Below are 27,178 nucleotides of genomic sequence, written 5' to 3'. Positions count from 1 at the left end.
CCATCACTTATTAGCCATGTGACCTCAGATGAATTCCTTAACCCATGTAACCATCACTTTCCTCATTTATAAAACACATTGCTCGTTTATAATACCTTCCTCACAGTGCTGCTGTGGGGATTAAAGAAAGGAAAAGTACACTGCATAGTTTTGGGCATATAACAAGCAATCTCTGCACATAATTTCTATCAGTCTTTGACAACCTCTTCTTAAAATTGTAAATGACTTCTCCAAACTTCTTTGCTCTCCTCATATTCATTTCCTAAAAAATATGGATACAGTCACCTCCTCTAATTCTCCCAAACACAGTTGTTGCTGCAGACTAGGAAATAACAAAGAGAAATTACAATTTTTTTTAAAAGATGAAATATTAGATGGCTTCGAGAGCACGCTGACTAGGCCATCCTTCTCCTTAGCCTAGGCAGGCTGCCAAGCTTGTAAGATTCGGCTTAATAGCATATTTTGGGTAATGGAGGGATGAGCCAGGAAGCTACTGCTCTCCCTGTACATATTCTCCCAAAATGCTGCTTTTTCATAATTAAAAAAATTGATTGCATGATGGCTGTTAATACAGAGGAAGTAGTGTGACAGTGGAAGACAGTCCATTAAATGGTAGAAACATTAGCTAATGAGTCATATAGAGAAGATCTTCAAATTGTGCTATTTAGTAGGTACTTTTTCTCCCTCTTGTTGGATCCTGGCTATGTGTCTGAGCCAGCTCCCTTCCCACTCCCCACAAACCCTTCCCCCACCACCTCAGAGTTGTGACCTTATCTTCACACAATGAAAAGGCGTGTCTCAACATCAAGCAGCTCCTCACGTAGTGTTTTTTGTGCTGCCACTGCCAGAAGTCCCAGTTCTTGGTCCCCTGTTCTACAGACCAGATTTGACTGCTTTATAAATCTGATCCTCATTAAAAGTCTCAGAATTTGACTCCTCTCTCCTATCTCATTTCTAGGTTGAACAGCCTACAGAATTACTTGATAATGTCGAAGAGATGAAGATAGATGAAGTCAACGAGAAAAAACCTAAATGAAACCTTGGTAAGCTGCCTCAGTTTCCTCAACATGATCAGGAGCACACCTGTCCCTGGAGATACAGACTGAAGCCAGAGTTCACTTGCCCTTTGTGTGATAGTGTAAATTACACCACTCTCCACTGGCTGGTCGATTCTTCTAATGACACTATTTCTAAATTCTAATTTGGAAAATGAACTCTAAACTGAGATTCCTTTATCTAGATTTCTGAAAACTTTATAGTCTCGTGGTTTCATCTCTATATTCTGTGACTTAATCTGACAAGCAACATTGGCTGCTCCCAATTTGGCAGGTCCTTTCTCAGGCTGCCATGTACTGTGGAAGATATGTATAAACAGGCAATAAGTTATTAAGTCATTTCTCAAAAGTTTATATTCTAGTCAAGGAGACAAAACATACCAGAAGGCAATTAAATAACAATACAAGATACACTATGGATAGGGCCAACGAAAGCTAAAGGAATTCAAAAGAGAAACAGCTGGCTATTGAGCATAAACATGTGGAGAAAGGAAGAGACGTTCAGAAGAGAGGACCAAGAGGGCGAGTTTTTTGGGGAACAATGAAGGGACCAGTCTGGCTAGTGGTTATTCAAAATGTGACATGTATGGGGAAATATTTGTGTATATGAGCATTTTATATGATTCTATCTTACGTAAAGCATACCACTGGATTAAACAATGACCTTCAGATAATTCATTTTATTGCCATTTTAAAAATGTTAACTCTTGCATGCCACTTCTTATAACAAAGACCATATTTTAAAATAGATTTAAAGGCTAACAATACACTATGAAAAAGCATTTGAAAGGATTATTTGCAATACATTCAATATCTTTACCTTGGAAAAAATGCATATAAAGTGATAAGGAAAACTATGATTCTAATAGGCAAACTTGTAAACAGCCATTTCAGGGAAAAGTCAATACCCAGAATATGGAGGAAACAGTTACCTAAGAAAAGCAAAATTAAATAACAATGAAGTATTAATATTTGCTTTTTTAAATTAACAATTTTTATTCAATGGTAACATCTATTTCCTTTGAAATACATGAAAATAAAGTGATACTTGTTTTCTCATATTTTGCTGGTAAATGAGTAAAAGTAGTTTTTAACACAGTCACAAAAACACTCACACACTTTGACTCAGTGATTTTGTTTCTGGAAATCAATCCAAAGAGAGTAATACGAAGTATTAAAGTAGACACATTGACAAAATGTCCAGTGCACTACTATTTTTAATGGTAAAAAATGTAAAAGAGCCCAAGTGTTCAACAATAAGAAAGTACATAATTTCACTACAGAACATCCATATAAGGAAATATCACGCATCATCAAAAAGACTGGTTGTGTAGTCCAAAGTAAAATACAAAGAGGAAGGCAAAACTGTACATATGATTTTTTTAACAGGAAAAAAGACCAGAAATATAAATCCAAATGATTCAATTAGATGTTAGAACGATGACAATAGAGATAGTTTTGTTCCTTTCTCTTATTTTATGTGGTTTTATTACTCTTATAATGCAAACATGATTTTAAAACTATAAAGCATCATTCAAATATAAGTTATTTGATGGTTGTCTGTTCCTCTCTATCACCCCTTCACTCAGCAGTCACAGAGTCATGAAAGGGATGGCACAGTCGGAGCTGAAGCTCAGTGAATGATGATGGCGTCAGTTAGCTTCCCACAGTGGAAAATGCTCCCGCTGATCATCTGTAAATTTCTATCCGGTTCAACGGGCCCCAGGGGCTTCTCGGACTCTGCCTCCCGGTTTAAATCACTGCTGCCACTGCTTTATGAATGATGAGTGATTCACACTCACTCGCTTAACTCGCTTCCTTGGCCTCAGCAATGATGACCAGGAGACGTTTGTTGTGGGAATGAAACTGACCCTCTATTGCAGCTTCATCTGGATCGTAGGTCAATGTTGAAAGATTCCAAAGCTCTTTTGCATTTCTTTTTTTCCCTTCCCTCTTCTGTTAGGAATGGTGGACAAGACTGTTTTGAAGATTGATGCACGTATTGGTGCTGCTCTAATGAGATGCCTCCTGTTTTTGAAACACGTTTCCTACATCGAGAGAGAGCAACTTCCAGCTGGACCCTGTGTGGATGTTCTTGGTGCCATAAGCAAAGAAGTATGGACCTCGCACTCATTCCATTTAAACCGTATTTTTTACAAAATTTCCTTGATTTAAAATACCTATTATTTTAAATATCTAAAACATCTCAAAAATCTTAGAAAAAGTTTTAGTTTTAGAACCAGAAAATAAGCTTATGCAACCTGGATAGTTTGCGTATTGCTTTTGGAGCAAAATGGTTTGATTCTCTTTGTGAAAAATAAAATGCCATTAAAGTAGCAGCTTAAATGTTGCTCTTGAACCGAGTATCGATTTTTGTCATGCGTTGTACTTCACTCATCTTGGGAATGCTCAGTGAGCTAAAATAGTAAAGAATGGAAATTGATTTAGGCTGAACCAAATAACTCCATCCTAAAGGAAACTTTCAGTGTCCATTTTGTTCACCATTATATTTACAACAATGAGCACAACACCTGGAAGATAATTATTCAGAATAGTCTTAACATTTAACAGTTGTTATGTGCTTTATGTATACTGGTGTATAATAAATGCTATACGGTTATGAACTTATTTAATCTTTACAACAATCACGCAAGGTAGGTACTATTATTCCCAATTTACAAATGAGTAAACTGAAAGAGTGAGTGTGAGTAATTTGCCTAAAATCTCACAACCAGTAAGAGGTACAGCACAGATTTGAAAACAGTACTGTGATTAGCTATTATGTTATACATACCTCCAGTATGGTAAGTCCTAAATAAGTATCTGAAGAATTAATAAAAATTTTCATCTATGTCTTTAGGATCATGCTTCCACCCAAGGGTTAGGAAATCTGAATGCTGTTCCAAACTTTGTTCTTGTACAATGGGTGGTAAGCACATTTTCAGAAGCCAAGTGTAGAGACTCCATTCACACAACATCCCTGTGGAGAAGACAATTTGGTTTGCTCCTGCTGGGAAAGTCAAATCAAACTACTATCATTTCTCTCCAAAACTAATTTCAACCAGTTTTTTTCCTGTGATAATTACATGGCAGTTGTTTCTGTGTTTGAAGGATCCTGTTAATGAGTTCTGAACCAACTGGAAATTAAGGCAAAAGATTAAGGCAGCTAGAGACTAAAACACACACACCCCCACCACCACACGCAAACCCTTCTTAGTGACTGAGCTGCCACAGAGAACGTAGTTGCCTTCTGGCCACGAGAATTGGACACATTGACCACTGTAGGCATTTATCATTGAGTTACTGTGTAGCTGAGAACAGCAGAAAATACAAGATTTCTAAGAGCAATTCCACGACCAAAAGAAATCAGGAAGAAGAGGCTGGACGAAGAATGTCCAGATTCTGCTTCCAGATTCATCAATCTGATAAGCCACTCCGCCTCAGCAGAATGAATGAGGAGGTGGGGACAGGCCAGGACTGTTAGGGCAATGGCGAGTGAAGCCCTCGATCTGGAATGAGACACCAGGACGGGGAACACGTGCTCTCCACAACTGCAGCTGTCACTTACAGCGAGCTTTGTGTGCACCAGACACTCTTCCAAGGGCTTTCCCTCATTCCCTCGAGCAATCATCACATGAACCTTAGGAGGTGGGTCTATCCTCACCCCATTGTACAGAGAAAGTGATGGAGATCAGGGAATTCAGATAAATTACTCAAAGTCACAGCTAGACGTGATGACACCGGGACTCAAATCTTCCAAGCCCATTCAATATAGTTTGTAATGCTTTTAAAATTCTCTAGATTTTATTTTGGAAATCTAAGCCATTGGAGAAGAGAAGAATACTCTCCACAATTAGTCATCGTCGGTGTCTGACTATGTTCGTGTCCTGAAGTGTAGACGTTTCCATGTGGGGCAAGAACCCTGAACAGGGCACTGAGATATGAAATGATCCCAGCACGGTGCATGGTGCATACCTGCCCTCATCAGCAGGGTGTGGGGGCCTGTGTGGCTGGACTCTTCCTTCATCTTTGGGAATGTAACGCACAGATGTTGGCCTGAGGAGGGCGCTTGGAGGTCACTTCCATTTGACTCTTCAGAGGAAACCCACTTTCTTGCTTACCAAGGCCATAACATCATCTGCTTTTAAATTTTTCAGATAAAAGGTTTTCCTTGGTCCTTTGACTCTTGGAATTTTTTTAACTTAGCTTTTTAACTTTTACAGTGCTTAAACTTAGCTGTATTTGTTTTCCTCCTAATACTTAATCTTTAGATTCTATGTTAGTCTTACTAATGAGGAACAGGAAACCACAAATCAAGGCACATTCTTCGTAAGGGTCATTTATGGCCCAAACAATGACAGAAAAGTGCCGTCCCATCCACCTGCCCATTACATCTGTCAGAGCCCTCTCAGTGAGCTGAGCAAATTCTCATTTTGTTTCCAGCAGTCCCCTTACCATTAAAATAACCCTCTGCATCATTATAGCTCCTGACAAGTCAGTGGAGCTGTATGCTAACATCCCTCCAGCAGAAAGCAAAATCCCAGCCCCAAAGTTCACTTAGAGAGGTACTGGAACTCTGTTGCTTCCTCCTCTTTAAAACCAAATACTCCTTACCGAGGAATATCAGCAATTAATAGTCATTGCTTTCAAATGCCTGACTCTCTGACAGTAGCCAGGACTCCTAACCAGCTCATACGCTGTACCACGAAGTAAGTAGTTAAAAAATGATACTCAGTGTAACCGGTGCAGCCACTATGGAAAACAGTATGGAGATTTCTAAAAAAACTAAAAATAGAAATACCGTGTGATATACTTCTGGGTATTTCTCCAAAGAATAGGAAAACACTAATTTAAAAAGATATATGTACCCCAATGTTCATTGCAGCATTATTCACAATAGCCAAGACTTAGAAGCAATCCAAGTGCCCATCAACAGATGAATGGATAAAAACGATGTGGTATATATAAACAACGGAATACTCCTCCACCACAAAAAAAAGACAAAATTATATCATTTGTGACAACATAGATGGACCTTGAGGGTATTATGCTAAGCGAAATGTCAGACAGAGAAAGACAAATACCGTATGATCTCACTCATATGTGGAAGATAAACAAACACATAGATATGGAGAATAGACTGGTAGTTACCAGAAGGGAAGGAGGGAGGGGGAGAGCAAAAGGAGTAAAGGGGCGCATATGTATGGTGATGGATGGAAACTAGACTTTTGGTGGTAAACACAATGCAGTCTATACAGAAGCCAAAATATAACGATATACACCTGAAATTTACACAATGTTATAAACCAATGTGATCTCAATAAAAAAATAATAGTAATAAATAATACTCAGAAAGATCTCTCAATATTATCCCACCACACAGTCTTCACCTTTTCTATAAGACTTTTTGGAGGGAAGTCTTAGCTAAACTATTAGATTCCTGACTCTACAAGAACTCTTAAATAAACCAGTTCTTTTCCTATCATAAAGTGCTCCAAAAGGATTTTCTTTATGCGTACATAGCTCTCCCAGTTCCCTTCCCTAATCACAGAAGTCTGAAAAGGAGTAGGCTAGAGCTAGATTTATTCCATCCGGCTCCTTAAGACTGAAGGGGCTCAAAACATCACTCTTATCCAAAAGGCTTCTAACCTGCCTTGGCAGCTGAGGCCAACTGGGAGTTTGAAAGTCATGCAAGAACTGGGAAGCCATAACACACTCCAAACTTGCAAATATGATGCAGCCTTTCCAGACATATTATAGTGATATAGACCAGAATTCAAAGCCGAGCTTGTCTTACCACAAGCACTTATTAAATAACACAATGAATAGATAGATACGGTCTACATTCTGTTTGAACTTATCCACTCTCTCACTATTGGGGTGTCCTTGAGCAAGTCACTTGACTTCTATAAGCCTGAGTGTCATCATCTGTAAAATAGAAGAAACTGTATTTATCCCATAGAATTCTTACAGGAGCAAATGAGAAATTGTAATTTAACTAATTACTGATGCATTTAACACAGTGCATGGATTATAGAAAGCTCTCAACAAATGGTTATTCTGATTATATTATTTTATGATCTTGGAAATAAAACAGTTTTTGCATTGGTCATTAATTCTCTACAGTAATGCCAAAGGATAGAAAAGTAAATTTAAAGATTCCAGCTCAAACTTCCTCTGATTTCACCATCATCTGCTTACAAATATCCAGGCTTTTATTTCCCATTCAATACATGTATGTTTCTCATAACTATTAGGCACTGGGGTAAGTACTGAGAAGGATGAAGAGAGAATGTATGATTTCAAAGATTTATTATATTGGCCTCTTTATGTGGAGATGTGTGTTGCTGTACTTTCGTTTGTGGAGTGAAGGTAGATTATTTAGCACAGAGTCAGTTCCACAGCAATAACTGCACATATTATAAATGTCCAGCTCTTTCTTGCTGCGAGACATAATCATAAGACGTTTTCATGATTGATAGCTAACACTTCCACAGCTCAGCTTCTCCCTCTAGTGACCTGAGTAAAACTGAAGCTTGAAAGTTAGCTAGCAATCCTCAGCCTTTCCTTCATTACAATGGCAGACTGATTGCCAACCCTCACCCCTATGGTGTTGACTCTCTGGACTCAAAGAAGACTTTGCTCAACATTGGGACTAATTAAGCTATCCATGGGGCAGCATCCAGGCTGTTTGCCCCACCAAGGGTCTGGGATATCTTAATTCATTCTGGTCAGGAGTCAACAACAGCCCTACTCACTGTCAAAGCTCCCTTGTCTATTTCATCTTTCCTCTACAATGCTGAGAAACACCAGTTCCTTGCTGCTGACCTCTAGATCATACAAAAGATGCAGAGGCCATTGAGGAGAGGGACTTTTAGTTTGGATTGAATTTTTCATTTTTTCCTGAAGATAATGGGGAAGAGAAAGGTTAGTTATAACAGTATGTCAAGACTCCTTCATAGTCTCTCTCACACACACACACATCACTTTCTTTACACACAAAATGGCAGACCATTGGCTGCTACCTCAGATTTCCTGTACACAAAAAAGAAGGCTTCAGGTAGCTTGGAAGACATGCCCTAAAATTTATTGTAGTTATCCAGCCTGGGAAAGGAAGTGGTTTTAACAGAGGAGAATGAGAGAAACAGACTAGGGAAGCCTCATATTTCTTAGATCTGTGTGGAGTGGGCACCCCTAATTTTTAATATATGCTGATGAGATTCAGGGCAGGCTGCCCCAAGTTGTGCCACTTTGGCATGCAGATTATTTTGAGCTGAAAACAATCAAGACCCAAAAGACTCAGGAAGAACATTTGACCTTCCCTGTAACTGTCTGAAAGAATTTAGATACAGGACCTCTTCCAGGAAGGGAGCTATCACCGTAGATAACTACCAGGTATGATATGAACTAGGTATGGTAGACAGGGAGGAACCTAGAAACATCTATTTATTAAAATTCCTCTCTGTCTCATTGTTTCTGTAAGGCCCAGCAAACATTTGTTTACCAACCATTTACTTTTTTTCATCTTCTTGTTAATTGCTTTTCTTCCCTTTGAAGTCCCAGATCCCTGCCCTCTTCTCTTCAGACCAAGATGATATATATATCTAGTTTTGCCTGACTATCTTTGGAATCTCCCAGGCTTATGTGGATTCCCCATATGTATGAAATTAAATTTGTTTTTCTCCTGTTAATCTCTCTAATGTCATTTTAATTATTTGGCCAGCCAAAAGAACTAAGAGGGTAAAGCAGAAATTTTCCCCTCTTTAACAATGCTTTGTTAAGAATTTTCTTTCTTAATTCACTGCTTCATATAATTTACCAAGGAGAGGGTTTTCTGAATTTTAGATATTCCCAAGATTAGAAAATATACCACCCTAACATCTTTCCTAGAGTTAATTACCTGAGGGATTAATGAAAAATTGCATGGAGGTACTGTTGGAGAAATGTAACTAAAAATAAAATCTCCTGCCACCCCAGAAAAGCTCTCCACAGAAGTAGGAGAAAAAGAAAACAGTTTTATTATCAAATAAGCATTAAACCAGAATATGACATGAATTACAGGCAACGTGCTAAGGGGATTGCAAAAACAAAGAAATCTTGCCCTTCTATGTAGCCAAGCAGATATAATTATTTTTTTCTTTTTTGGGGGGAAGAAGGTTAGCCCTCAGCTAACAGCTGTTGCCAATCTTCCTCTTTTTGCTTGAAGAAGATTGTTGCTGGGCTAACATCTGTGCCAATCTTCCTCTATGCTGCATGTGGGACACCACCATAGTGTGACTTGATGAGTGATGTGCACATCCATGCCTGGGATCCAAACCTACGAACTCCGGGCTGCCAGAGTGCAGCAAATCAAGCAAGTAAGCCACCGGGCCAGCCCCAGATACAATCCATTTCATACATTTTCTCAAGATAAACAATGACCAGTCCTCAAATACGAAGATTTGACTGCAGCGTTTGCCACACATAATTCATCCTAAATTCATTTAGTAATGTGTCTGCTAATTGTCCTTAAAAGAGAAAATTTCCTCTTCTTTTTTGACTGGAGGTAGGTTTGCAATTTGGAACCAGGTGGCAGCTGCAGTCCTGCTCCTGTCCTCCGGAGGAAACTGGGAGAGAGGCGTGCTCTCTTCCTTGATGATTACATTTCAAAGAGATGGCTCCCAGGTCCTGGGTTGCTTATTCAGCCTTGAAAAGATTTACGTGCATTTCAAAGATGGAGGGAAAGAACTTTCAAGTTTTCTAAAGTAAATGCCCTAAGAAAAGGGAGGGGAGGAAGTCTCTGCCCTTATTTTTTATTTTATTTTTTTTGAGGAAGACCAGCCCTGAGCTAACATCTGCCCATCTTCCTCTACTTTATATGTGGGATGCCTACCACAGCATGGCTTTTGCGAAGCGGTGCCATGTCCGCACCAGGGATCCGAACCAACGAACCCCGGGCCCCTGAGCAGCAAAGCGTGTGAACTCAACCACTGCACGACTGGGCTGGAGAGTTAGAGAGTTAGGCACCTTATTTTAATTTGTAGTTGACCTTACAATACTACAATATTATAAATAATAATATATTGTGCTTCATGTATCAAGTCCTCCTAGATTGACATTACCCTCCTTTCCCTCACAGGCCCCGCTCACTCCAGAAAATTTTTTCCTCCTAGACAAGGACTATCCCCCTCTCCACCCATTTGTAATAAAGTGTTCCTGGAGATCCCCCACAGAGACAGACCGAAGCCTGGAGAGCAGCTACAGAGGCAAGAGTGATGTGTAATGGGTCTGGTGTTGCACAGCTAGTACCTCAGTTCCTTTAACACTATTTCTTCTGTTAAGAAAGAGACAGGCCCAAAATGGAGTCACTTGTGCTAAGCCACACATCAGCAAACCAAGACGTAATATTGCAACTGGCAAATAGCCATTGATGATTAAGTATCTAGGTACTAAAGTTTTTCCTTCTTTTTGCAATTACTGACTATAGCTTTTAGCTGTTTAACCCACCCGCTGTTAACTGTGCTGCTTAGGCAATGTGCTGTCTGACTCCCACTAGGTTGCTATAGATAACATCTCCCTGGAGCCTGGGTCACCACAGTAATGGGTATGTGAGCTGTTTTTCAGGAATTTGAACTCCTTGTCCACTTCAGGCTAGTGGAGACCACCAACTCATCAACTGGGCCCACGCAGATGTCAGATAGGCAAACTTTTGACCTCAAGAGGCTAAAAACTCCACCCTCAGATCATACTAATGCCACCATTTTGTGAGCATGGGTCCTATGAAGAGGCGTGAAGTCTGACTACGCTTGCACAGATCACCAGTACCTCATTTCTCCTCATCTCCAGTCACCTACCTCCGCATTTCAGACCACCTTGCCCCCATCCCATAAATATCCCTGAGTCCCTATTTTCAGGGAAGTGGATTTGAGGCTCATGCTCTTGCCTCCTCACGTGGCTGCCTTGTGAATAAACTCTCTCTCTGCTGCAATCTCATCGTCTTGGTGTTTGGCTTTCTGGGTGGCGGGCAAAAATGAACCTGGTTCGGTAACAGTATCTAACCTAATTACAGTTACAATCTCCCCCAGGAATATGGTCTTAACCAGGCAGTCCGGAATTTTTTGGTCAGCATCAATGAGGTAATCTGCCACATAGCCCCCTTCTTCCTACACAGGCAGGTTACCTAAGCTTGAAACAATGCCCTCTTTCCCCCTTCCACCTATAAAAGCCTTCCATTTGGTACAGCTCCTTAGAGCTCTTTTCTGCTTGCCAGATGGGATGCTGCCTGATTCAAGAATCATTCAATAAAGCCAATTAGAGCTTTAAAACCTACTCAGTTGAATTTTTATTTAACACATCTAAGCTCCCTCCCCATGCTGCTCTGACTATTGTAGGTACAACCTCTACATTACACAAGGACAAGCAGTGAAGTATTTTGTACTTTGTTTTATTTCATTTCAAGGAGCTCCACCAGAACAAGTCTGGATCTGCTTTGCTCACCCTTGGACCCACAGTGCCCAGTATATAGAAGGTACTCAACCTACACTTGTTGAAGGAATGAAGGGAGAAATGATTGACCACACTAGAGCTAACCATCAACTAGAAAGATAATACAAAAAAATCCATAATTCCTCTCCCCAAGTTCCCTTATTTCTTTTTTTCACCTCTTTTTTTCTATTGAGACACAATTTACATACAGTAAAATGAACCCGTTTTGGCATACAGCCCTATGAATTATGAGAAATGCATACAGTCATGTAGCTGCCACCACAAGATATAGAACAAGAAAAAAATTCCCTCCTGCCCTTTGAAGGTCAATCCTTCCCCAACCACTTGCCCCTGGCCACCACTGATGTGTTTTCTGTCCCTTGTGTTTTACCTTGTCCCGAATGTCACAAAAGGTAGACTTTAACCTTGGCTTCTTTCACTAACACATTTGAGAGTCACCCATGTGGTTGCAGATATTAGTAGTCCATTCCTTTTTATCACTGGGCAGTATTCCATTGTGTGGATACAATACCATTTGCTTAGCCATTCACCCCTAAAGATTGTTCGGGTTCTTTTCAGTGTTTACTGGGCAATTATGAGTTAAGCAGCTATAAACATTTGCATACAGGTTCTTAGAGGTTTTAATTTTTATTTCACTTGGGTAAATGCCTAGGAGTGGGATTGCTAGATTATATGGTTGAACTTCATAAGAAACTGCTGTACTGTTTTCCAGAAAGGCCGAACTACTTCCCATTGCCATCAACAACGTGTGAGAATTCTATTCACTGTGCATTCCTTGTTAGCACTTACAGTTCTTGCTTTTGTTTCAACATTAGCCATTCCAATAGGTGTGTAAAAAGCACTGTGCTGTGGTTTTGATTTACACTTCCCTAGTGACTATGGTGTTGAGCATCTTTTCATGTATTTATTTGCCATCTGTATACTGTCTTTGGTGAAATATCGGTTCAAATATTTTGCCCATTTTGTTATTGAGTTTATGTTTTCTTAGTGAGTTTTTAGAGTTCTTTATATATTCTGGATAAAATTCTTTTTATCAGGTTTATGTATTGCTAATATTTTCTACTTGCCTGTGGCTTGACTTTTAATTTCTTTTAACCTTTTCTTGTTTTAAAACAAGTTTCTCCCTCTGACTTTTCTAAGACTACCAAGTGGTTTAATAAATTTAGATATAAGAAGGGAAAAACTCCATGACCTGTCTGTGATTGCAGATGGGGCTTCCCCAGAGACTCAAAGCTCTCATGGACCAATGGCTGCTGGTTAAGGCCACAGCCCGGCTCTGTCAGGCTCTGACGTTTTAAAGGTTGTGCACGCACGTGTGAGCCTCTGACGCTCCTCCCTTGGGCTCCTCCTCCCCTTGCAGAGAGATACTCTTCTCCTTTCAGCTCTCTCTGCACTGGTGGCTAGAGTAACACAGCCTGTGTCTAAGTCAAGAACTCCCTGTCAGAGCACAAGGCGGCCTGAGAGGCACCAAGGACTGAGAGGATGGGGAACTCTCTGCTGAGGCAAAACAGGTGAGTCCAGACTCCCTGAGGGGGAGCAGAGGAGATGAGTCCAGCTAATGTAGCCAGAAGGAGAAAAAGACATCTGCTGTGGGGCGGGAGGGAATTGGGTAAGGAACTGAGCAGAGTGAAGTGCCTGCTATGTGCCAGACACCAAGTTCAGTTCCTTATAGATCTGGCCTTCTCCCTGGAAACACAGTTTGCAGCTGGTGGAGAACATCTGAAAAATGGAGAGACTCTACTAAGGCTGGTCTATGCAATAGACCGCCACCTAAGAAATGGAACAACTTTCTGAGGCCGGGAAGGGATGCTCTCCTGAGCTCTTAATGTCCCACAAGGAGCTCCAAGACAGCACCACCCTTTTAGTCACTATTTAAGTTAAAAATAAACAGTAAGCTTCCTACCACCACGAGGCCTCGTCTGGTGCACACTCCCTGCAACAGGTAAGCAGAGGTAGTTGAAATCGGTAAAGAACTGGCCTTAACTTTTTTGGAACTCAATTTCCTCATTTTAAATGAAAATAATAATACAATCTACCTTGGAGGGTTCTAGTATGTGTGATGCTAGCATAGTGCCTGACACAGAGTAGAGTTCAATAATTAGAAGATTTTGGGGGGACCATCATCTTCATTAACATCAAAGCAGCCATTGTAAAAATTAGTACCACCCAATACAAGGGAGTCCCTGGGGTACAAAGTGAGGTGGTCCAGGAAGAATGAGCAGGCCACGGGGTAGGGGGGCTGTCTCTACAGAATTATGTTTGATGTCCCAGGTCTCAGTTCTTGCCACTGGGAGCTAGGACACAAGACCCAAAATGCCACCTGCCAAAAGGAGGCTTGGCGAGCCTGTGGAATGTTCCTGAGAGTCAGTGTTTTCTGAGACTTCTCCTCCCCGGATCCTCACAGCTCTTTGTCAGTCTGCCACTCCAGCCGTCTCCTATCAGATTACAAATTCCTATTTTTATGCCTACATGCGAGTTTCTCAAATGTAGAGTGTTTCTTACTCATCTTTGAATTCCTGTATCCTGGCATTGTTTCTGGCAGAGAGTAGGCACTCAAGAAGTGTTGGATGAATGATTGGAAACATAAAGAAATAACTGTCTTGAGAAGAAAAATAAAACAAAATACAGATGTGGTTTGACTGAGAAAGTCATGATTGATGTCCCATTTGTGATTTTGTTTGTTAGAACTTTAGTGTCGGGGTGAAAGATTATGGCATTAATACATGTTAGTTGTAAAAAGAAATGGAAATAGGTGAAGCATAAATAAGAAAATAAACGGATAAATCACAGTTATAACTACTGATAACATTAGATGCACTACCTTTATTTTAATGTCTATATTTATCAGCCATTTGCATTTTTTCATCTTTGAAGAGCCAGTAACGTCTTTTGCCCATTTTTGTTTTATTGGTCTCCTTTGTTTTCTTGATAGTGAAAGCTATTTGTACTTTGAAAAACTTAGCCCTTTTGCATAAATATTACAGAAAATATTTTTTCCAGTCTGTGTGCCTTGTGCCATCCAGACTTTCTATGATTTGCTGATTAGATTTAAAACATAATTGAATTAAATCTAGAAAGCCCTTTGCTTTCTACCAATTTATGCTTAAAATTCTTTCCGCATCCCAAAATAAGACAAATCCACAGTATAATTTTTTATGATTTTATTGCCTTACATTTAGCCCCACACATTCACTACATGGTGTCAGATATGAATATATTTTTTTCCAAGTAGTTAATCGGTTGGCTCAGCATCTTCATTTCCATGCTGATTTTAAAATGTCTTCCTTAACATATTCAAAAGTCTTATATTTACCAAGATTTGATTTTCAACTTCCCCCTCTGCCACCTGGTTACCATCCAATCAGCACACCCTCACCAGGTCTCTCCAGATCAAATTTGCTACAAAAGTGGGGAAATTGTAGCCATGTGGCAGAGTGACACCCATCCCTTCCTGAGATGAGCTCAGAATCTTAGAGGAAAGAACCTGCCAGAAGAGAACACAGCCACTCCTGCTTACTGCTTGTAGGTCCTCAGCTGAGTTGCCTGACTTTTTGGCCTCAGTTTTCTCAGTGGTAAAGTGTAGAATCATAATATCTACCCCATCGGTTTATTTTGGGATTAAATGAAATATAACATATATCATGTACATGTCAAATACTTTTAGTAAGTAGAATATATAATGCATATGTATATAATATAGTAAGTAGTACATATAGTGTGTGTGTATATATAGTATAATAATTATTATATATAGTGTGTATGTATGTAGTATAGTAAGTGGTATATATATAGTATAGTAATTATTACATATAGTGTGCACGTATGTAGTATAGTAAGTAGTATATATAGTATATGCATATAAATCATATAGTAAGCAGTGTTTGTTAGTTTCTTTTTCTCTATACCCTCAACTTCCCACAAATGAAAAGATGGTGATACAGAAAGCCAACCCAAACATTGAACCAATTTATTTTCTTTATTTAATCCTTTCCTTGCCTTTTCTCCCATGTTCTCTGCCTTGGTGCTTTCTGTGAAAGATGGCAATTTACATGAGACCAGGCCAGTACCCTTCCTCGTTCCTGCGTACAGTCCCAACACTGTGCTGAGCAGATAGGCCTCTCTGTATACACTGATAGTGTCGCGTAAAGCAGTGTTGGAGAACATCGGTGGGCTGTTGCTGTGGCAATGGAGTGTACGTCAGATTAAAGATGGGTTTTGGTGTGGGCATATTAACAGATGTGAGGGCAATAAGGGCAAGCTGAGGTGATTCCAGGATTACACACAAGTAGCAGAAATGAGGAAATTTGGAAAGCCTGGAGAAGAAATATTTAACTCACTCCTGATATGCTGAGTTTTAGGTGGCAGCAGACCACTCAAGAGACACCCTGGAATCTGGGGGATCAAAACCGCAAACAGAGAACATCCAGGTAAGAGTAAATCCCATAAAACTTCTCCCAGCCTTTGTTCACGAAGAATGAAGTCTGGGGCCAGCGCCGTGACATAGTGGTGAAGTCCAGTGCCCTCCACTTCAGCAGCCTGGGTTTGCGAGTTTGGATCCTGGGCACACACCAACACCACACATCAAGATATGCTGTGGTGATGACTCACATACAAAATAGAGGAAGACTGGCACAGATATTAGCTCAGCGACAATCTTCCTCAGCAAAAAGAGGAAGATTGGCAACAGATGTTAGCTCAGAGCCAATCTTCCTCACCAAAAAAAAAAAAAAAAAAAAAAGAATGAAGTCTGTCAGGTCCTGGACTTCACAGCAGCAGTTGTAATGGTAGTACATGTGGAGACAAGACAGAAGATAAAAACACTTTGAACCTTTGGACAGGAGATGTGCCGTTTTGCTAGGAGCCTATTGTAACCTCTAGCAACCTGAAAGAAGGCCCCCATTTTTTGTTGTCCCTTTATTCGTCTATCTCAAGTATCTTTGTGCTCAAGCTCCACCATGGCTGTTTTATGTTTCATTTTAAGCTCTAAGTTTCTACTTCTGACATGGCCATATCCCCCACATGTCTGCAATTGTTGAGAGGTTTGTGGGGAGAAACACTTGTGATTACCCTGATGCTGTTAAACCAAGACTTCCTCATCAGTCCTTTGCAACCAGGCCTTTTGAGTGCCAGGGAACTGCTAAAATATAGAACTAGTGTCCCAGGGTCCAAGAATCCCAAAGAGCTGCAAAGCCAGTTATTCCGTGGCCTGTAGAGTTATCTGCACTTTTCTCATGGTTTCAGGAGAAGCTTTTGAAAGAGCATCAATTAAAAAGCAACCACTAAGCCAAAGCCTGTGTTAGGAGCTGGGGACCCAGAGATTCCACCAACAGGGTGCATTTCTTCAGAACAAGCTAAGGATCATATATTTAGGGTGTATCACTGAATATATGCTAAAGCATATAGTCCAAATGCTGAAACAGACCAGAAGGACCACAGGCGTAATACCAAGGGAGAGACTGGGCAGACTGGAGAGCCGGGGAACCTTTGCAGAAAAGACAGGAACCTGGAATTGCTGGCCCATAGCCTGGGGTCATAGAGATACATCTGGCCTCCTTCCTGGAGGTTGTGTGAACACACTCCAGACCAAAACATCCAAACTGATATTGCAAGAATATACTGCAGAAAATTTGAGTGGGGGGTATAGCCAACTTACAAGGAGCTTTTACCCATGTTTCACTTTGTTTGACCATTACAAGTCCGTGAGGAAAGCAGTATAAGTACCCTCATTTTATAGAGCAGGAAACTGTGGCTCAAGGAGTCCAGAGATATTGACCCAGTTACTCACAACCGACCGCCTCCTTTCATCTCACTCCCATGTCTCCTTGGTGAGCCTGATTTCCTAGCACTGGTGGTGTTCAATGGTTTCCTTCTGGGGCTTCTCTAGCCACAGACATAGGAGCTATAAGCAAATGGCTTAAAGTACACTGAATGCAGCCTGAAGAGGAGGAGGAACTACAGCCTTGCCTGTCAGCCCTGAAGACTCTAACGGCACACAGACCCAAGAGGCTGTCAGAACACCCAGCCATGCTGGCGCCACAGCCAAGGTCATGTGCAGCAGCCTCTCCTCCATTGCCCTCTCCGAGGGAACTCCCTGGGAAAGCTCACTGTGGGAGAGATTTTTGGATGATCTTTTCCAAACATTTTTACATAGCATTACTGGTACATGCAATACTTTATAAAGGACCTTCATATTTAACCATGTAGATAGTTGACTATGCCTCAGATTCAGACAAATGCCCAAAATGATACGTAGACTTCAGCCTAGATGTCTGATTGCAGAGGGATCCTGAGCCTTTCTGCCATATCCTGTTTATTTAGCTATACCGTGGGGTCAAGGAGGCAGATTTGATGATCTGAGTCAGTTAGAGTTGCTCTGTTCTTGGCTATTCATTCATTTATCAAATATTTATTGAAAATATATTTGTGTGCCAGACACTGTGGCACATGCTGGTGATATATAACATGATGAACAGAAAAACATAGTCCCCAACCTTGTGAAACTCACGTTCTAATGTAGGATATAGACAAGCAAGCAGACAATTACAATATAGTGTGAACAGGAGAAGTCCAGAGGGCAGTGGAATCCTATATAAATATTGCCTCTCCCGTAGCTGGAATAAATTTCTAAAATGTCTGCAGACTTGTACCTTGATGTCCAGGAGATAACTCCTGTGTGTCCTTCATCACAAGAGGTCAAGTAAATCACTGGAACTGAGGATGAGCACACCCTTTTCCTTTGCTGGCAATACAACAGAAAGTTCGCTCCCTGATTAGGAGTTGATAGTGTCATCTTCATATTTCCAAAAAGCCAGTTAATGTCCTGCGAGGACAAAGGCATTCTAGCATGATAGATGTGTTCAAGTCACCTAGAAGGAATACCCTCCAGGGGAAGAAAAGGTTGTTCACAGAAATAGCGACGGGAAGGGAGTCACCCTAACAAAGCTGCAGGAACCAACCTTGTGACTTGTGTGATCTCCGGGTGTTTTAGATGCTGGGACTGCCACATGGCTGAAGAGTGTTTCTGCCTTCCGTGGTAAGTGGAGAATTGTTTTGAGGGGTTATTTCCCTAGATGTGGTTCCATTGTGGTATTTGCTGCAATTACCTGTGAACTCCCCGCTGTCTGTGGCCACAGCAGAAACCTGGGCTAGTAGCCCAGATACGATCATCTGAGAGTCAGTCAGGGAAGCGATACTTCAAGTTTTAGTGGAAAACAGGAACAATAGTCTCAGGGGTGGTCCTTGTCCTCAAACAGCCTCAGAAGAAGGAATGAAACTGGCTACCATGTAGAGAAAGACCTCTTAATCGCACTGCAAATCCCGGGGTCTCCATGTACAGAAGCACATATTTCTGTCCCTTGCACAGAGAATTTACAGCCAGGATGATCATATAATTTATCATCCAAAGTAGGAAACCTTGGAGAGTAAAAGGGATGCTAAAAATAGTTAAGTGTCACTAAGTGATTGATAATGACATTAACTAGACCACACAAGCAAATAAGACATATGGTCATCCTCCTTCGAGCAGATCTTGTCCTTGTCTCCTGAGACCATAACAGGCTTCCATTATATTTATGTTGTGTGTTTCTGGGGGGTCATGCATACAGTGTAGTTGCCTCTGTGCTCATGTGGGAGGGTTGTGTGTGTTTGTTTCCTCATTTGCTTGCTCGTTTGGAAATCATAGACTGGAACAGGGATCGAGATTGAAGAAAACTATGGCTCCTTAACTCACATGATAGAAAATAAATTGATATTTTGTCAGAAAAAAAATTCCCCCGAAAACTTGCCTATAACATCACTGCAGTTCTCCACCTTATAAACCAATTCCATATCAGCCTCAGAAAAGCAAGAGGGAAGAGAAAGAGAGAGACACACACAAAAGAGTAGATTTCTACTTGGTCTTATCTTTCATTTTTCCTTTTCTCTATCCTGTTGTTTCTCTGTGCTGAAGGAGATATTACAAAAGGCCTATAACCAACAAATGAAAGAGTTAATAAGTTTTTATAGTGAAGTGTGATTTTCTTTGCGAGTTTCGGAATATTGAAACAACCAGTGTACTTTCCTTTTCTTTTACAGGAAAAGAATAGACATTTTTAAAGCAAGGCAAGATTCTCAGAAGGAAAGTAAGTCATTGCTTTCACATCATTTTCACTTTTGATAAATTATTTTTCCAAATTGCCTCTTCCCTATGCTCCCAAAGCTCCTTGGGCATATTTCTAGTATAAAACTTACACATTTTGCTGCAATTTGTCCAGTTGCATGTCCCTTTGTCCCCACTAGATTGTAAGCTCCTTGAAGCAGGACTTGGCTTATTGATCTTCAGATCTTTCACTTAGTCCCTGAGGTCTGGAGGCTGAAGGACTTAACTGAGAACGATAAATGCAGAAGGTGGAAAGGGGGGCACTTACAAGGAACTGAGGGAGGCCAGCACAGGCACACAGAGCACAGAGGAGGGGAAGGCCTTGTGGTCAAGGTTAGGATTGGGGTTTTTGTCTTGAGAGCTACAGGAAGTACTGAAAGGCTTTAAAAGAGAGGCATATATGACCACATTTGCATTAAAGACATCACCCAAGTTGCATGCAAAAAACAAACTGTAGCAGGGAGAGGCAAGAGCAGATGCTGGACGACCACTTAGGAGGCTGATGCAATGGTCTCTGGTGACGGAACAGGACTGAAGTTAAGGAGAGAGAAGAATTCGACAAGGAGAGGGTTGTGAATAGTATCACACATAGGAGAGAAGAAGAAAGCATAGGTCTGAGGACAGGCCACGCCTTCCTCAAGAAGAAAAGCAAAGGAGTTTCGCCTTTGCCTTCCTGGGCTTAAATAGGAAAGCCTAGTTCATTCCCTCTGAATCTTAAAAACTAGCCCTGAACAGTGTACAAATGAATAATACAGCCCTACCACCCCTAGCCATTTCACCCAGGGGAAGTGTGGGTCCCAGGAAACCCCAATCTCCATCAGAGCAAAACAATGTAGACATAAGACCTCTCACAGACTCTCCTCTTGTAGCGATAATCAGGGAAGTCCTAGACGGCCTTGAGAACTTATGGCGATGTGAGAATCTGGGATGTCGGTACTGAGGGACGTCAATCCATAATATAATAAATAAGATGGGCTGCATGGGCACAGACACCTCCGGTACAGGATGGCTTCATGAGGCTTCTGTGGGAAAGTCTGTGTTTGCTCATGCTTGCTGGTGTGTTTGCAAGGGGGTGGCAAGTGTGTCCATCCACTTCTGCTGAGTGGCCAGAGCCAGTCAGCTTTCAGTAAGTTGTCTTTTGAAAAATTGGCCTGCTTCTGTTCGTAGCTGCCAACAGATTCAGGAATGGGAATACTCAGCTTAAGAGTTTCCTTCCCTGTAAAGCTTTCCTTGAGCCCCAGCCCCCACACTACCACCATCCCTTGTCACCTACAGTAGAAATAACAGCCCTCCTCTGCATTGTGGCTCTCTCTCAGACCCCATCTGCCTCTGTGCTAGCCTGTGAGCCCCTTGAGGACAGGGACTGTTTCTGATTCTTCTTTGTCTGCCGAGTGCCTGGTACAGAGTAGGTACGCAATGAATTTATTGTAAGGAAGGAGAGAGGCTGGAGGGAGGGAGGGAGGGAAGTGTGATTTCCTATCCAAAGACCCAGCAAATCTGTCTCCTTCCACTCGCCCTCAGCCTGAGCACAGCTTTCCTGTTCCTTGTTTAGGTGGCCCTGTCACTCACTCCCCAAGGATGTGTTTCAGGTCAGATAAGGGCTACCTGAGCTGCCTCTTAGCTCTCTGGTTGCTTATATCCCAGTCCTCGCCCCCTCCTCCTCTCCATTCCCCTCCAGTCTCCCCAGGACCTGAAACTCATTGAGTGTATTTTCTTTCTCCAGATAAAGGAACGGCATCCACTCCCATCCAGGTAATGCAAACATCTCAGGGCCTTTTCTGAGATAACATAGAAACGCAGACACCCCAGATGGCAGGAGAAGTTGGCCTCCAAGATCTCTTCTGACTTTAATATGAAAAAAAGTCTTTAGAAGACAGTGCTTGTGAGCCCGGGACCCATATGCAGCCCTGGTGGCAGAGGCAGCAGCCACCTCTGTTGTACGGCTTAGTGAAAGGAACGAACAGTTATTGAGCACTTAGACTATGCCAGGAAGTGTGCTGAGGGCTTTGCATGAACCATCTCATGTAACTGTCACAACGACCCTATAAGATTGGTACTCTTATTTCCTCCATTTTGCAGATGATAAAACTGAGAGATCAAGTGATATTCCCCCAAAGCCAGGCAGCCAGCAAGATGGCAGGGGCGTGATTCAAAACCAAGTCTCCTTCTCAAATCTATGCTTTCCCCTGTACTTTGCTGCTTGGCTTTTTATCTCCTGAGATTTCACTAAAAGAGAGCTTCTCCTGAGTGGTTTCCCCTTTTAATAATGCAAATATCTCTAGAATCTCTAGAATGGTTAAATATCATAATGCAATCATAATCCAATCACACTAAGGTGTCTTCCTTATATAAGAAGGGCCCTGAGACTTTGGGAATCATACAGAGTGGTTGGGGGTCACCCTGGAACATGGGGCAGAGAGGACATGCATGGGAGGGCTGAATACTCTGGGCAGCATCAGCACTCCGGCTGCCTGGGCCAGTGGTTGAGATGGGAGCAGCCATTTAGGGAAAACAGCCGAGACATGGAAGGGAAGTAGCTGTGGAAGAGAGATTTTGCCCAGGGTCGGGTCTGTGTTGAGACTGAAGTGTAAAGAGGATCGCAGGAGGCCAATTCTTACCGACGGCTGTCCTTTGACCAGCAGGACCATGTTGACCACAACTCCTCGGAGGAGCTGTGCTACTCCCTCATCAATCACAGCGTCCTCAGGAGAAGGCCATCAGAGAAGTCTGCTGAGGGGTGGTATGAGAACATTTCCGGGGAGGCCGAGACACCCAGAGAGGCCTCAGGAGGAACAGAGACGGAGTACTCACTTGTCCACGTGCCTCCCACCCCTAGGCATCCACCTTCCGCAGAAGACGAATATGAACTTCTCATGCCCAGAGTCTCCTCTCACTCCCTGCACCAACCACGTCCCCTTAGGCTCCCTCCTGAGAATCAGTTTGTGCATTTATAATGAAGTGATTGGACCAGCATTTGCTTAACACCAGCAAATAAAAGCTGGGGGTGGGGGCTCTGGTTAAAGCAGGCATGGGGCACAAAGTCTTTCTGGCTGACCTCCCCCTGCCTAACAGCCCCTTCTACAGGGGGCTCGGCAGAACATGGTTTACAAACCACAGGGCCTCTCAGATCCTGCTCAACATCCAACATCAAAAGATTAACCAACCATCTTCAACACCACTCTTTGAGAAGGGACTGGCCATTATTGCTTGTAAGTGGCTTTGGAAATGGACTGCTTTACTCAGTGGCAGGAGGGGGGCTCCCTGGTCCCCTATAGCTATGCACATCACAAAGGCTCTGCTTCTCCGTCTGGGTTCTTCTCATAAAATGTCCATATGATTGCCCTCTGAAGTCGCAGAAGCTTTAGCCATCATATTAAGTGTACCCAGGGGGAGTCCACTTGCTCCACAAGTGTTTGTGGGGCCAACTCCTCACTCGCAGGCTTCTAGGCAGATGCCTGTGCAATCCTTTCACTCCATGCCTCTAAATGGTGTCCTTTGCATAGTGTCCTTTGACTCGTCAGCCCTGGTGGCTTGGTTGGTTTCATGAGTTGAATCAGTAAGGTCCAGGCCAGGTTTTTATATAATTTTTAATACAATTTTAATCCTTATTTTTTAATCTTGTATTTTTCCCTAGAAATCTTAAGAAGAAAATCATAGCTTCAGAGACTGATAGAGAGTCCTTTGGCAATCCTCTAATCCCACTTTCCTTTTTTGGCTCCGGGAGGATAATAAGCCCAACGTGATGTTGTAAGTTACTGGCAGAACTTTATCCAGAGGCTGATTTCTTGGCTTCGAATTCAGTGCTCTTCCAACATACTACATAGACAAGCCTTTGCTGTATGCTGCATGTGTGTATTAACACGTCATTTATAAAACATGAGTAAAATGTCCACATTGGAAAAATAACACACACATGCACAGACTCCTTCACTCATGAGTATTTCTCTGTATGCCCTGATTATTTATTTTCCCTCATCTTTTCTTCCTTGTTCCTAGAATTATGTCTAGGATATAATATCCTAAAATAGGGATCAGCAAACTATAGCCCACAGGCCAAATCTGACCCTCTGCTTGTTTTTATAAATAAAATGTTATTGGAATACAGCCCCGCTCACTTGTTTACAGGCTCTCTGGCTGCTCAACCACCGGAGAGTTCAGCAGTGGTGATATACACTATGGGTCCTGTAAATACACAAATATTTATTTGGGGGCTCATTTCAGAAAAAGAAGTTTGTACACCCCCACCCTAAACCATCATACTTGGAGATAAACTTAACAGAAATGTGTTTGGGTATTGATGTAACTCATAAGAGCTGGTACCAATAAAATGGTATGAAAATTTTAAACCACAAATTAGATGAGACCAAGGATTAGCAAATTAGACTATTTCTATACCCACACCTGTGTTCTCAACTTCCTGTTTTGTTGAACCCATGGCCATTATATTAATTTTAGGGATGTTAAAATAGTAAGAGGTTTGTTGACAAGCAGTAGATGTATTATGTGTTTAATTGCTGTTTTGTTCCCCAAACTAACCAAAGTTAAATAACTTTGCTATATAAAATGTGCCAAGCGCCCATTGAGGATAAATCAGTGACTTGAGGATGGATGCATCACACAGGTTTGCTGAGACTTCAGGCAGTTGGTCTTCAACCAAAGAACCAAGCACATCTTGGTATCGTGTCCTCTGCTAACTTCCTGTTTTTAGCCAAATTCTTTCACAAGGGACCCTCACTTTGACCCTTGGCCAGGATTCACTTTAGGGAAACAATGTGACACCAGAGTCAGATCAGCGGTGATTCAAAGCCTGGTTGTGTCTCTTCCTCCCTCTGTGACCTTGAGCAGGTGACATGAAGGCCCAGCCTTTTCCCCCATGAACGGGAGGATTACATCTAATGTATGTAAATCATCCATCACAGACCTTGAATAAATGATAGCAAAGAGCAAAAGGGAACAGAAATCTTTATGATGTATGGAGAAAAACATGTGCTGATGTGCCTGGTGATCCGGGGTTACCCAGCAGTCTTCCAGTGAGACAGAAACACGGAACGCTAGGCGCTAGGCTGGAATTGTCCACTCAGACACCGGACCATCGCGGAAACTGGTTGGTTTAAATACTCTCAGTACAACCTAATAAGTTATACCTGTTTGACTCTTATCACGTGAAAGTATTACCTGTCTCAAATAGTACATGCCTTTTAGCAGGAACATATTAAATATAAATGCTTAACCAAAGAAAGTTGTTCTGATAATGAAATTTAGAGGGATCATGGAAGGGAATTATTTGCGAGCGGGAGAGCCCTCTGAGAGTGCTTTGAACTACCTAATATGTCTGTAGATAGCGGTGATCCCGTTTTCCATAGATTTCAGGATTTCTGATGAAAGCTGTGCACCCTCTTCACAGAAAGTGTACATTCTCTCACACACACACACAACACATTTGTATGCAATTTCAAGGGGTTCGGGATGCAACCCCTCAGCTAAAGATTTCTGTTCTTAATAAAAAAAAAAAAAATGAAGCTGAGGATGTAAATTGTCCCCTCAAGCCACAAGTATAATCAGAAAACCCCCGTTCCCATGCTGGTCATAAACCTGTAAGTAGCCAAAGTTCACAGAGGTACATTTTATGCAGCAACTGCAGTCCCTGTGGTTTCCGTTTTATGTTCACACTAGTAAATACATCTATAAATAATCCCTTAGTCTATGAGTAAATTCTTATTTAGAATACAAGATAGGCACAAAAAAAGGGCAAAGATAGGTCAGGAAAAACTACCGTTGACAACAAATAAATTCAAATGCTGATGTTTTGAGGACAACTTTGGGTGACAGGTGCTTCAAATATTCTCAGGGATGGAAGGGCACAGGCAGAGCAGGAGAGAGGAGTCCCCAGAACTCCACACGAGCCGTCAGAGAAAGGGGATTCTGTTTACGTTTATCTGACTCTTCTTTTCCAAGCCAGCTTCTTCTGTTCAGAAAGCAACTTGAAAGCCACTTGATCTGAGGGCACCTCAGTTCCACCAACTGTGAAATGGATCAGCGTAAGTCCCTCCCACTTTCCTGCAGAGGGTTCTTTGCAAGGCACTTGGAAGCATTGAGTGGGCATTATCATCCCAGAGAGTCTTCTAGGTCTGATGATCACACTTCTCAACTCATCTTTTCCCCCTCACCACTTGTGCTCCTTGTGGATTCCCAGATATCAGCCAAACCTGAACTGAGCATGACCCTGGGATGCCCATCAGGGTTGGAGGCCATTGACGGTGTGTGGTTGTCCAGTGGGCTGAGCTTTACTCCCCAAAACTGTGGAACTCTGAGCTTGCCCTTCCACCTTTCCAGACCTTGGTTTCCTAAGTATAAGGTGAGGGGACTGCCTTCTAACCCTAAGAGTATATGAGCTCTAACGATAAAGGAAAGATTAAAGGATGTCTGTAGATACGGCTGCCAGCTACGCAGCAATAGTGTGAATTAACTTATTTTAAAGCAATGAAACAGTAATGGGAACACAGAAGAGAAGATTTAGATTTCTCCTGTTTTTCTCTGTGCTGATCAGACTCTGAATAGGGCAGGAGTCTATGTCCAGAGTCCACACCTAGAAGGGAAAGGCGAGAACATGCACCTCACCCAAATAAAACACAAATGTGTGTGAAGGAGGACAAATCTGCTTATCCAAATCCCACCATTGCTTCTGGGTTCAGCTTGAGTCCTGCTTCCTAGGCAAAGCCTTCATCAATTAAACTGTACTGACCACTCTTTTAAGTATCTCACAGACATTTGTTGAAACCTGATTACGCACCAGGTGTTACACTCGTCATTAAGATGTGTGATGACCCATAAATTCATCTCCTCCAGCAGAACAGTGTATATGGAAGTGCCATTTTTTCCAAACACCTCAAAATGCTTCAGGCACAAAGTTCAGGTCTTTACACACCCCTTGGGCCAAAGAATCAAACCCATGGAAAATCCTCTCTATGACTCACAAGTGGTCAAAACCCAAGACAAGATCGGTGCATCTTGGTGCTTTCCAAAAGAGAAGGGCAGATCAAGACCACACCCTGTCCTGTGTCCAGATGTGAGCCGGCCCTTCCTTCTAGCCCCAGGCCCTTTGGACACCTGGTCCTGCCAGAGGGCCTGGGAGGAAGTGGACAGGACCAAAGGCCCCTCCCTGCCCTCAGGACACACAGGAGGACACAGCCCACCCCAGCCCACCCCAGCCCACCCAGCTGAATCTTACTCACTCAGAACAGGAAGCTGCTTTCAGAGAAACGAAAAGATCACTTTCAGCACTATTTACTGCAAGAAAATACCAGCCCAGATCACGGCCCTGGAGAGTCAACACCTACGAAGCAACAATGAATGCGACAATGCAGAGGCAAAAATAATTTACCGTAAATATTTTTAAATGCTTCTCCCTGAAAGTTCTTCATTATTTTGTAAAAAGCACAGATACACTAAAGTTTACATTTGACACGTAAAAAATAAAGAGGAAGAGGGGAAATTCACCTAT

General features: G+C 42.0%; 2 protein-coding genes across 6 annotated transcripts in view; both read left to right on the top strand.

Annotated features, from left to right (window-relative positions):
• SLC9C1 (solute carrier family 9 member C1) overlaps positions 1-933 on the top strand; it is an 87,370-nt gene extending 86,437 nt beyond the window's left edge. Inside the window, exon 26 of the mRNA XM_046658798.1 lies at positions 792-933. Coding sequence (XP_046514754.1) covers positions 792-933 — 142 coding nt within the window. The remainder of the gene's footprint in view (positions 1-791) is intronic.
• A 12,021-nt stretch (positions 934-12,954) lies between these two features.
• Positions 12,955-26,826, top strand: GCSAM (germinal center associated signaling and motility). 5 transcript variants are annotated; one of them, XR_006888113.1, is made up of 7 exons: positions 12,962-13,051; positions 15,893-15,967; positions 18,529-18,573; positions 19,614-19,660; positions 21,401-21,429; positions 22,317-22,886; positions 23,312-26,826. XR_006888113.1 is itself a non-coding variant. In XM_046657719.1 (6 exons), exons 1-6 carry the CDS (start codon positions 13,023-13,025, stop codon positions 22,629-22,631), a joined length of 534 nt encoding a protein of 177 aa, XP_046513675.1. In that variant the 5' UTR covers positions 12,955-13,022; the 3' UTR covers positions 22,632-26,826. The 5 variants fall into 5 exon arrangements, 4 of the variants coding, with proteins under 4 accessions (XP_046513675.1, XP_046513674.1, XP_046513673.1 ...); XM_046657719.1 differs by having other exon boundaries at positions 12,955-13,051; positions 15,899-15,967; positions 22,317-26,826; XM_046657718.1 differs by having other exon boundaries at positions 22,320-26,826.
• The last annotated feature ends 352 nt before the right edge of the window (positions 26,827-27,178 follow it).

Source organism: Equus quagga, chromosome 4 (assembly GCF_021613505.1).
Source record: "Equus quagga isolate Etosha38 chromosome 4, UCLA_HA_Equagga_1.0, whole genome shotgun sequence".
Taxonomy (NCBI): Eukaryota; Metazoa; Chordata; class Mammalia; order Perissodactyla; family Equidae; genus Equus; species Equus quagga.
This window is presented reverse-complemented; position numbering and strand designations above follow the sequence as displayed.